At 36.5% G+C, this 13001-nt stretch overlaps 1 protein-coding gene across 3 annotated transcripts in view; it reads left to right on the top strand.

Moving 5' to 3' along the window:
• Nucleotides 1-13001, top strand: part of TDRD5 (tudor domain containing 5) — an 85242-nt gene that overhangs the window by 38418 nt on the left and 33823 nt on the right. For all 3 annotated transcript variants that reach the window (XM_029229340.1, XM_029229339.1, XM_029229342.1), the window contains exons 6-10: nt 3649-3802; nt 5811-5983; nt 7690-7910; nt 10205-10417; nt 11001-11067. In XM_029229340.1, coding sequence (XP_029085173.1) covers nt 3649-3802; nt 5811-5983; nt 7690-7910; nt 10205-10417; nt 11001-11067 — 828 coding nt within the window. The remainder of the gene's footprint in view (nt 1-3648; nt 3803-5810; nt 5984-7689; nt 7911-10204; nt 10418-11000; nt 11068-13001) is intronic.

Raw genomic sequence — 13001 nt, 5'->3', positions numbered from 1 at the left:
TGTATTGATTTGTAATTTAATTCCATCTTAAAGAACATACTCTGTAAGATTTCAGTATTTTGAAATTTGTTGAGACTTATTCCATGGCCAACTACATGGTCCATCTTGGCAAATGTTCCATGTGTACCTGAACAGAATGTGTATTCTGCAGTTGTTGGGTACAGTGTTCTATAAAAGTCAAACAGATCATGATGGTAGAGAGTGTGGTTCAGATTTTCTATGTCCTTATTCATTTTTTTTGACTATTTTATTAAATGCCAGAAAGAGAAAACCCCTATAATTGTGGAGTTAACTCATAATTAATTCTGTCAACTTTTAGATCATTTATCTTAAAGCATTATTAGGTGAATACACATTTGACTGTTGTGTCTTCCTAATTAACCGTTTATCCTTATGAAATGTCCCTCTATCTCTGATAATACACTTTGCCTAGAATTCTGACTTTACCTTGTTTTTTTTTAGTCACTTCGATTCTTTTATGCTTACTGTATGTATGATATATCTTTTTCATCTTTTACTTTCAACCAATCTGTATCTTTTTACTAACAATGTATTTCATGTGGACAGCATTTAGTTGCATCTTTCTTTTTCATTCCATCTCATAACTTCATTAATTGTAATATATACTCCACTACATTTGTGAAATTATTAATATAATTGGACTTACAGATACCATTTTTTAAATTGAAGTATAGTTGGTTTACAATGTTGTGTTAGTTTCAGGTGTACAGCAAAATGATTGTTTATACACATATATATTTTTCAGATTCTTTTCCTTATAGGTTATTACAAGATATTGAATATAGTTTCCTGTGCTATACAGTAGGTCCTTGTTGTTTACCTATTTTATATATATTAGTGTGTGTCTGTTAATCCCAAACCCCTAATTTATCCCTCCCTCCCTTTCCCCTTTGGTAACCTATATAATCTATGTCTGTGAGTGTTTCTGATTTGTAAATACATTCATTTGTATCATTCTTTAGATTCCACATGTAAGTGTTATCATATGATATTTGTCTTTCTCTGACTTACTTCACTTGGTATGATAACCTCCAGGTCCATCTATGAGTTCATATGATATTAAAAGCTAATTGGTGGGCTTCCCTGGTGGCGCAGTGGTTAAGAATCCACCTGCCAATGTAGGGGACATGGGTTCGACCCCTGGTCCGGGAAGATCCCACATGCTGCAGAGGAACTAAGCCCATGCACCACAACTACTGAGCCTGCGCTCTAGAGCCTGCGAGCCACAACTACTGAGCCCACGTGCTGCAACTGCTGGGCCCACACGCCTAGAGCCCGTGCTCCGCAACAAGAGAAGCCACCGCAATGAGAAGACCACGCACCGCAACAAAGAGTAGCCCCTGCTAAATAAATAAATTAATTAATTAAAAAAAAAACTAATTGGTTATCATGGAAGATGATAGAGAACCAATTCATTACCTTAGAAAATGGTAAATAAAGAGAAAGAGCCAGTCACTTACCTCACTTTCCTGAATGAACTGGTAGGACTGGTTAACCAAATAGCAGATGAGGGGAGCATATCTCTATAAAATATTCCAACTAAATAACAAAAAAGAATTTATAGAATTAGAATATCACTATGTTAAGCCTCTCAATAAAATAGTAGATCAGGCATCGACCAGTAACGGCTCCTAACAACACCGAGAAAAAAAAAAAGACAACCAGACATTATATGTGCCTCTTTTTAGAACATGGCATCACCAATAGTCTTGTCATAGGGGTGGAGCATGAGTCTGATCAAGCCACTGGGTCCAGCTGCCAATTTGCAGAAAATAAAGTGTTTGCACTACGAGTGTATCATCTACAAAATCTACTCCATGAGGAAATGAAATCATGTAATAGGATACATACATATATTTGAAGGCATAAATATAAACTCTAAGGAAAAAATAAAACAACCAGAATGGATTGGAGATGGAAGAGAAGTAAGAGAGTGGGAGTAGAAATACACCAATTACCTTCTTGCTTATGGTTGGGAGTATATAAAGAAGATAGCATAACAGAGGACCTAGGGCAGTGTATCTGACATATCAATGGATGGACCAAACTAACTTACTAAAAGAAACTGCTTCTGAGATAGGATTACTCAACTGTGTTTCATATAAGGATTTGGAATTACCTCCGTATGAATTCATAAAAAATACAACAGGTGTAATCTATTATGTTGAAGCATGATGCATGTTCAAGTTTTGACAGTTTCTGGAAAGTTTCACAAGAATCTGCTGGTGATAGTTTGCACAAGAAACTAGTAGTAATGGTTACCTCCGAGGAGGTGATATCCTGGTCAACTGAGGGATGGGAGTGGGCTGGAGACTTAGTTTTTGCTGTTTACCTGTTTAAAACTTCTGAATATCACTTATTCAAAAAAATGATAACTTACATTAAAAAGAATCCTTCCCAACCTAGTTATGTGTTCAGCTGAATTGCACATTCATAGTACTGGGCACTTACCGAGAAGGTAAAGAAACCATTAGAGACTAATGAACATAAAAAGAAAAGAAGCCATAATGTGTAATGTACAAGGAAGTAAGTAGAAGTACCAAATCTAACTCACCACCACCCTTCTTCTGTCCTCTACCAGTTCTTTCTCTCTTGGGATATCTGTGATTGGCTATAGGTGTGATACTAATGACCCTTTAAACCGTGACTTGACTGACGCTGGGCCCCATTTTTACAAGTGTCCTGGGAGAAGTCAATAAAGAGTTGAGTTGGGTCTCAGAGCATTACACCAACAAGATGTATGCACTGCAGAAATCCCACCCTTTGTCAAGGGTCAATCCTTTAGAACTGTTTGCCCTCTGTGTTCCTGTTGGTCTTCCCCAAGGTGATTAAGTCAGAGCAGGGATTTATTTCCTACTAACACCTAGTCAAGAGGAAGAGAGCAAGAGCTATGCTTAGCTCTACTGCTTTACCTTGGTTATGGAGACAAAAGTTTAAGAATTCAGACATTTTAATGGGACGTCTTTATTAACAAGGGCTAACTTACCAATTCACTGTGCAGTTTAAACCAAACATACTTGTTACCTATCTTATATATATTCTCTTCTATCTGTATTTGGTATAGTTCTTCTTCTTTTCCAAGGCGAGAAAATCAGACAGTTATAGGAAATACATTGACACCTGCCTATTTATCCCAATTTCCAGGGTGAAATAATAAACAAAATTTTTAAGGAAATGTTTAAAAATAGTATTTTATTGCATGTGGCATTTTTGGATTGTGGTAGTGAAGTGGTAGTGAATACTCTTTCTCCGAAAATAGAGAAATACCAAGTTTTATTATGATTTTTGTATTTTGTGTGTTCCCCTCTTTTTTAAAAAAGACTTTTTGCTTTATAATCAGACATTGTGAAAAATGAGAGGTAAAAATGTCCCTTAATTTTCTTTTCAATTTAACATATGCTGTAAAAGGAACTTGAAGTTGGCCTAGAAGTTTATGGTGAGGGATTATAGGTCTCTTGGTTTGTATTATACTTGCATGGAAGCAAGGGTTTGTTGTAATGCCTGAGTTAACTCACCCTTACAAATTTAGTTTGGCTAAGTCCAAATTAAAGCATTGTCCATGGGCATCTGTATATGTTATATTCTTGTTTTGTTTTGTTTTTGTTTTTGTTTTTGCTTTGGTGACAGGTAATTTTTAAAGAGCAACTTTCACCCAAAAAACTGGGCTTCTTAAATGTGACCGAGCTTGTTGGAGCTCTTAGTGACATTCTCCATGTTGAGGTCAGGGAAGGAGAACAAGACTTGCTAGTGTTTGATGCTGATATGAAGCCTCTACCACCTGGTGAGTTGAATTACAATAAGATGCAAACCTGATTTTTAATTGTCTTTGTAAGAACAAGGAGAAAGAAAGCACTGGTTATGTAAATAGGCATTATTGTAACCACATCAACCAAACAGATCACACATTAGCCTTGGAAATGTTTTGTATATAAGGACATCCTTTCTGGTGATATATGTTGCAATGAGGTTACTGTATTAAAATCTGAGTTTTTTAAGTTTACTTTCTTCATTGTCCAGATTTTTTAATAATTCTGAAGAAATAAATTTTCTGAAATGGTGTTCTGAGGGGGAAGCTCTAGATAGTTCACTGGTTCTTAACTCTTTTTAGAAATATATGGAGGTTCTTAGAAATATATGGACGTTCAGAATAAATGGGTGTGCATTGAGACTCAGCAGTTGTAATTTAAAAAAAAACATTTTATTTTTGAGATAATTTTAGGTTTATAGAAAAGTTGCAAAGATAGTAGAGTTCTCATATGCCCTCCATCCAGTTTCCCCCTAATTTTAACATCTTACGTTACCATGATATGTTTATCAAAACTAAGAAATTAACATTGGTACATTGCTATTTACTAAACTCCAGAGTCTATTCCGATTTTATCAGTTTTGTTCTTTTTCTCTTTCTGGATCTACTCCAGGATATCACATTGCATTTAGGGCACTTGACTTTTGTTTTAGTTTGGCTTAGTGGTTTTTTTCTTTTGAAATTTTTATTGAGGTTATTGTAGGTTCACTTGCAGTTATTAAGAACGAACACAGAGAGATCCCATATACTCTTTCCTCAGTTCCCATAATGGTAATGTCTTGCCATCTATAGTACAGTATGATACTTATATTTTTATAAGTTTCTACAAGTGGCTAAAGTGGACAGCTGTGGTTTTTTTTTTTACAAAATGTAAATGTATCTTTGTTAATTTTTCTGATTAAAATAACTTACATTCATTCTAAAAAATTCAGATAGCACAGATGAGTAAAAAGTTAAAAGTGAATATTTCTCTACATTTTACTCCCACCAAAAATGCCATTAGAATTTTTATATAGCCTTCCAGACTTTTTAAAATGTATATGTGAGCCTAGCTGCGCTTAGAAAAAAATTACAAAAGCAGTATTTGCTTGTTTAAACAATTCCAGCAATGCAGAGGTAGTAACTAGTAGTGATAGTTTTAGTGTTTTTTTTCTAGACCTCTTCTCTATAATTATTTATCATATGTATAATTTTCTTCCACAAAACAGTATTGTATAAATATTATATAAGTCCTTGCTTTTTATACTTCATAGAGGTAATTTTCTATAACAGTATATACAAGTTTATTTCTTCCTTTTTGACTACATATAATTATTTTATGTAACTGTATTATAGTTTATTTAACCAGTCTCCTGTCAATGGACATGTAGAGAGTATCCATTTTTTTATCATTATAAAAAATACAGTGGTAAATATTCTCGTACCTACATCTTTGTACAGTTACTAGTTTATTTCTTTAGGAGCCACTATGGTTTTATGTCTGTCTGGGGTCTGTTTTAATGTGTCAGCCTCCTATAATCATCATACACGTGTACATTTGTATGATTGTATGGTCAAAATATGTGATTGGTTTGGGAATTCCCTAAAAATTAAGGCATTGTATTATGGACTGTTAAGTAGTCACATACGTTGTACATTAAGCAGCAAATGAATGTTCACAGCTAAAGCTGAACAAGAAATAAATTGAAATCAGGATGTTGTAAAATAAAACCTTTCACCAAAGTTAAAAAAACCTTATCAGACTTGCCCCCCCCCAACATAAATAACATAAGATTTGTTCCCATCTGGGACTTCTGTTACATCTCTCCATACTGAAAGGTCTGCAAAGACAGGTTCATATCTCTCATCTTTCATTAACTGCCCAGTGCCTGGCACATAGAATGTGCTTATTAACAGTTTCCAAATTATTTTAATAGATATACATAGGCTCCTCTATTGGTCATTTCAGATGGAGCTGTGTCATCAGTCAGAAATTCATGTTTAGTTCAATCAGATAAGAAAATAGAAGCCAAAGCTTGTGTGTCCAGTCCCCCTAGAAATTCACTGTCTACTGCTGTTATCAAGGAGACTACACAGGATTGCCCTTCAGAAAACCACAAAGAGCCAGAAGAGAAGATTTGCAAGAAGCCTAATCTGGTGGTAAAGCCTTTACAGCTGGTGAGTAAGGTTTGATGGCTTTGTGCCCTGGAGATTCAGCATTATGGAAAGTAACTGAATGAATGTTTCTTTAGACAAAAATTGTGTTTGAGAAAGGTCTTATTTCTAGATGTATGATTTCTTAGGCTAGACCAGAACTTTGGTCTGAAGTCACCTTATGCAGCATTTATTCTGGTTTTCAGCCTTTTGTATAACTAGCTTTCCTTGAGTCTCATTTCAGGCTTTTCAGTTGTCTTCGAAGATTTAACAGTTGTTTCAGGATAACATTGCTGATTCTCTGTCCATGTGTTTCAGTAGGCTTCACAACCCTCCAGGACTTTTGAGGGAAGAATTGAGGAGCTCTATTGTAGCTGTATGCCTCAGCACTGCTGCAGGTTGCCCCTGCACCTCACCTCAGTTAGAGGGTGCTTTTATTGTTTTTCTCCTTTATTATATCTCCACACACACTTCTCCCTTTTTGTATTCTCATCTCCTATTACTTATTTTGTAGTTACTAAGGAATTAATTGCTTACTCTTCTTGCCTTCTGCCCTTTACACCTGGCTTCTTTCATGGAAGGAAAACATTTTGTTTGGAGAGCCTGCTATATTTTCTAGAGGACAATAGAAAGGCCTGAAGGAAAATAATATATTTGAGAATGAGAGTGTTTGAGAAACCGTATTTTTGATTGGAAGACTAGTCTGAAATTTAATCCATTCTTTTTTTTTTTAAATAAATTTATTTATTTTTGGCTGTGTTGGGTCTTCATCACTGCGTGCGGGCTTTCTCTAGTTGTGGCGAGCGGGGGCTACTTTTCGTTGCAGTGCGCGGGCTTCTCCTTGCAGTGGCTTTTCTTGTTGTGGAGCATGGGCTCTAGGCATGCGGGCTTCAGTAGTTGTGGCACGTGGGCTCAGTAGTTGTGGCTCACAGGCTCTAGAGCGCAGGTTCAGTATTAAGCCTTAAAAGTATAAAGTACTTAAAAGTTTTGAGTATTAGTTGTGGCACAAGGGCTTAGTTGCTCCACGGCATGTTAGATCTTCCCAGACCAGGGCTCGAACCCGTGTCCCCTGCAATGGCAGGCAAATTCTTAACCACTGTGCCACCAGGGAAGCCCTGAAATTTAATCCATTCTTTAAAGTTGCCTTTGTTGGTAGAACTGGGTAGGATGAGACTCTTAGTTCAGCCTAAGTATTTGAAGTATGATGTTTTCAATTTTATATAGGGCAGTTGTGTGACACACTTTTCACTCTTTACCTAATATCGTAAGACAGTACTTTTAATATTTTAATGTAGGCAAGGATCACCTCGGGAATTTTTTTTTTTTTTTTTTTTGCCGTTCGCGGGCCTCTCACTGTTGTGGCCTCTCCCGTTGCGGAGCACAGGGTCCGGGCTCGCAGGCTCAGCGGCCATGGCTCACGGGCCCAGGCGCTCCGCGGCACGTGGGATCTTCCCGGACCGGGGCACGAACCCACGTCCTCTGCATCGGCAGGCGGACTCTCAACCACTGCGCCACCAGGGAAGGCCCGGGAATTTTTTTAAAGGCATAATTTTGGGCCTCACTTCTAGTGAGTGAGTCTGGGCTAAAGCCTAAGAATTTTCATTTTTATTGTTTGCCAGGTGATTCTGATAAAGGTGACTCATGAAATATATTTTAAGAAACGTTGTCATAGAGTTTGAAATGTTACTCAAAGATTTATAGTGGTTTCTTTGATTTTTTTTAACTTGTAGCAAGTAGAAATTAACAAATCACAGCTCAACTTGGCAATGGCAAATCATGATATCCCACCTGATGCTGTACGGGACAAGAAATTATGCAAACTACCCCCATTAGGTACCAGTACCCTCGTGGGGGTCTTTGTGGAGTGTATCATCTCTCCTAGTCAATTCTACATCCGAATCTATAGCAGGGATTCATCAGAGTTACTTGAAGACATGATGATTGAAATGCGGTAGGAATCTGTTGTTTTCCATGTGTTTTTCATGTATCTCATTCTAAGTCAGTTCTCAAACATTTTGGTCTCAGGGCTCTTAAAAATTAAGGACCCAAGAGAACTTTTGTTTATCAATATTTATCATATAGAAATTAAAACTGTAAAAAATATAAAAATATTGTTTAAAAATGATAAATTCATTTTTCTGAATATAAATAACATTTTATGAAAAATAACTTTTATGAAAATTAGAATGCACTGTTTTACATTTTTGCAGATCTCTAATATCTGGCATACTAGAGGAAAGTTGGATTTCAGTATCTGCTTCTGTCTTTAATTTCTTGAAATACTTTATTTTGGTGGAAGTACATGAAAACATCTGGCCTCTGACAGATACATAATTGGGAAAAGGAGTATTTTAATAGCCTTTTCAGAAAATTGTGAATACTCTTTGATAGTATACTGAAACTTGACAAGTGGTAGTTTCTTGAAGTTAGTTTCAGTGTGGAATTTGAACTTTTCAAACTCTACTATGTTAAAATTCATTTTCTGCCTTTGCACTTTGAATGGATCCAGGACTAGCTATGTAATTGCAGGCTCCAGTCCAAAATTAAAATGTAAGACTCCTTGTTTAAAAAGTATTAAGAATTTCAAGACAGCTGTAGCTTAACATTAAAGTAAGCATAGGGAACTTCTCAGTGTGGACTCAATGGAACTGGTCCTGAATTTTACCACCATCTACGATTTTAAAACATCATGTATTGGTCTTTTGGAAAATACTGGTTCACTGAGTTATATAGATCTTCCAGATGTTGACATGTTTCATCACACAATATATCTTTAAAAAATCACATTCATTAATAGTATCACTGATTGCATCAGAAAAGTATTAAGTGTTAGGAAGCTGTCATGTTTATGGTGGTGGATGCAGCGTTGCCAAAATCCTAATTTTCATTTGAAAGCTTTTGAATTTTATCATTGACAATAAATACTGTCAATGTTTTCCTTGAAGTGGCAAGCTTGCTTCATTTTTGAGAAAATGTGTGGCAAATACGCAAGTCTGAATAAACATAGTTTGTGAGTGGCCTTTCAAGCAAAAATGGTGTTCCATGAAAATAGTGTCTAGTTCATCTTCCAAGTAAAAATAAATCTACACACACACACACACACACAAAAAGCAGCTAATTCAGTTCACAACTGAAATGCCAAAGTGCTTTTCATTAAAACAACTTGGGAAGTATTTTACTTGTACTTGCCTTTTGTTACAGAGAATATTGAAAAGATAGTCAGTGGTTGAGATTTAATAAACTTAATAATTTTTATTGCTTTATCAAGGACATTCTTATTTTTTTTTCGGCACGTGGGCCTCTCACCGCTGTGGCCTCTCCTGCCGCGGCACACAGGCTCCGGACGTGCAGCCCCAGTGGCATGGCCCAGGGGCCCAGCCGCTCCATGGCACGTGGGATCCTCCCGGACCGGGGCACGAACCCGCGTCCCCTGCATCGGCAGGCGGACTCCCAACCGCTGCGCCACCAGGGAAGCCTTATCAAGGACATTCTTAAGTGAAAGTAGCCTCTTTTTTCTTTCTTTTTTATTTAATGTGAATGCATGGCAGTGAAAAATAAATGTTTACTAGTACAGTTGGATGCCACTGCCTTGATTTAGCAAAGGCACCGGGAATTTTACCCACCCTTGCTTTTACAGCATCAATGCAAATACTAACATAGTGAAAAGGGCAAATAACTATTTTCATAATAATACTAAAATATTAAAATAGCTTTGATCTTAGGAACTTTTTGAAAGGGTATCAGGGTCCCAGGGATTTGTGAACTACACTTAGAGAGCTACTGCTCTAAATTATCTTTTCTCTAGTGAAAAATCATGTCCTTTGTTAGTAAACACTATGTAAAATGTTTACATTTTCAGTTACTTTAGTTTTATTCATGTACAACAAATGTCTGATTTTTACATTGGTGCCACATACAAGAATAATTTACTTTGTATCTCTCCAAAAGTTTTTTTCTAACTTTACCACATTATATACTCACCTCCCACCCAAGAACACCTGGCATAATGTTACATAATAATCACTTAGTAAGTTTCTATTGGAAGAAGTTTGTTGATAAAGAGAAGGGATTTGGACAAGAAAAAGAAAATTAATTGGTATTAATAATAAGCATTACCAAATCAGAAAAAGTGAGGGTTTTTTTCTTTGCTTTTTGCCAAGACATTGCTGCTCTTGACACATCAATAAAAATGATCTTTAATTTTTTCTTCCCCTATGGGTTTCTGTGTATTATGGAATTCCGCAGGCGCTGTTATTCTAATCAGCTGGTTTCTGATCGATATGCCATGCCAGAGTATTTTATCCAACCGGGACATCTCTGTTGTGTAAGGATTTCTGAGGATAAGTGGTGGTATCGGGTCATTATCCATCGAATTCTTGGGAAACAGGAAGTTGAAGTGTTCTATCCAGACTTTGGAAATATTGGAACTGTTCAGAAGTCCTCCCTGAGGTTCCTCAAGTGAGTTAATAAACTGAATAAGGACAACTTAAGTTTTGAGCTGTAATGCTGAAACTCTGTGGGCTTAGGATCTCTCTTCCTTTTCTCCTGCCTCTCTCCCTCCATCCTACCCTCCATTCCACCCCCTTTCATCTTAGTGCAGGTTTGGCAAATGGTCATTTGGTCATTATAATCACAGTTGGATTATAATCTCTCACGTCTTCTTTCACATGACCGTGAATCTGAATGAACCATGAGATTAAATTTCAATCTTATGTTAAGAAAATCATTCTTTGGGTCATGCTAAGAGTTGCATTTATATAGCATGAAGGTTGAACTGTTCCTACCTATATTTTATTTATTTATTTATTTTCAGTTACACATATCCTACCTATATTTTAATTGCATGGTTTTCAAGGACTATTATGTTTTTACAAGTGTATTTCTTAGGTTACTTTAAAGTGTAAGACGTTAATTTTAAAATGCATGAGTAAAATACTCTGAAATGGTGTGACAAGCTTAAATCAAGGAATGGATAAGAGATTCCATAAAATGCAGTTTTGAAATATGATTAAATATTCGTATATTTGATTATCTGTTGCAGGTGCTGCTACACCAGGCTTCCAGCTCAGGCTATCCCCTGTTCTTTGGCTTGGGTGAGACCAGTAGAGGTATGTTTGCTTGTTTCCTGTTTAATCAGCAAACATTTGATGCCAAGAACAATTCTAGGTTCTCAGAATACAAAAATAAAACATAGAATGAGCCCTCAAAGAAATCATTGTAGACAGTATGAAAGATAGGCACGTAGAGAAAAATAATAGTGCTGTGTCATATTTGCTAGAAAATTTTGCAGCGTGTGGTAGAGATGCAAAAGGAAGAGTGCTCATCTCTGTTCAGGGTAATCAGAGAAGGCCTCATACTAGAGGTGGCATTTGCATGAAACTTTGAAGGAAGATTAGTTCTATAACTGGACAGACAAGAAAAGAAAGACATTTCAGGCAAAGGGAGAGCAGCATGAAATATCTCAAATATGAGGAATTTTAAGTGGTTCTGTTTGGCTACATAATAGACGATGTGCTGGAATTGGTGCATGGCAAATGATGTCAGAGAAGTAGACAGTAAACTAAGGTGGAGACCCATAGGCATGTGCAGGAGTCTGGACGCAATGTCCAGACTGGGGAGCAACTAAAGGGAACTGCCACAATCAGATATATGTTTTTTAAAGAATTCTCTGGTGGTGGGAGATGATTGCAGTGGGATGGAGCAGGAGGCGTTTTCATCCATATAGATACATTGGTTTATGTAGCTATAGTTATGCACCTAATTTTATGTTTTTTCCCTCAGAACTCTTAATTATACATGCCATACACATTTATTACACCATATTTGTCTGTTTAACCTAAATAACTTATCAGTTGCTAACATATACGTGGATTATTCCTTACTTTTTTTTAATCTGAAAAACACAATAAAGAGAAAAGAAGAAAAAACATTATCTGTAATGCCACCATTCAAATGCATTCAATTTAGAAATTTGATATGTTTCTTTCAGTTTAGTTTATTGGATGTTGGGGATGAGGGTTTTGTAGGGTTTTTAGGCTCATATAAAATAGTAATCATTATTTTATATTCCATTTTTCCACTCAACATTATAGCATAAATACATTTACATGTTATAGTTCTCAATTTTAATAGGTACATAAGTAATCTATTAGCTAAACGTGCATTGTAGCCTGTTTAACTGTCCCTTTATTGTTAGACTAATTCAGTCCACTTCTGATTTTTGAGTATTATAAATAATTATGCAAAGTATGGTTTTTGTGCGAGTCACTACTCAGCATTGTTTTCTAGGGTGCATTTTAGCCGTGACTAGGTTTCTTTTTAGTACTTCCATCAGGGAGGTCAGGGCTAAATTTGTGACCCACTCATAGCCAATGTCCGTTACTCTCATATCAGCCAGGTGGCTTCCATTTTTCATTTTCTTTGCAATTTCCTTCCTAAACTGCTTCTGGTCTTAGGGCTTTTGCGCATGCTGGTCACTGAAATAGCTTATTCAAAGAATTCTCATGGTTGGCTCCTTCTTGTCGTTCAAATTTAAGCCCAAATGTTACTCCCCCAAGAAGGACTTCCTTGACCAGTCAATTTAAAGTGCACTCTTCCTCTTCAGTCATTCATCACCATTTTGTTTTATCTTTTTTTTAAAAAATAAATGTTTATTTATTTATTTTAATTGGAGTATAATTGCTTTACAGTGTTGTGCTAGTTTCTGTCGCACAGTGAAGTGAATCAGCCGTAAGAATACACACATTCCCTCCCTCGTGGACCTCCCTCCTCCACCCATTCCACCCACCTAGGCCATCACAGAGCACTGGGCTGAGCTCCCTGTGTTATACAGCAGGTTCCCACTAGCTATCTATTTTACACAGTGTATTTATGTCAAAATTAATATCCCAATTCATCCCACCCTCCCCTTCGCCCACTGTGTCCACCCGTGCATTCTCTATGTCTGCCCCGCAAATAGGTTCATCTGTACCATTAATATCTCTTTCTTTCTTTCCTTCTTTCTTTCTTTCTTTCTTTCTTTCTTTCTTTCTTTCTTTCTTTC

This window comes from Monodon monoceros, unplaced genomic scaffold (genome assembly GCF_005190385.1).
Source record: "Monodon monoceros isolate NGI ecotype Baffin Bay Population unplaced genomic scaffold, NGI_Narwhal_1 Super_Scaffold_18, whole genome shotgun sequence".
In the NCBI taxonomy this organism is placed as follows: domain Eukaryota; kingdom Metazoa; phylum Chordata; class Mammalia; order Artiodactyla; family Monodontidae; genus Monodon; species Monodon monoceros.
This window is presented reverse-complemented; position numbering and strand designations above follow the sequence as displayed.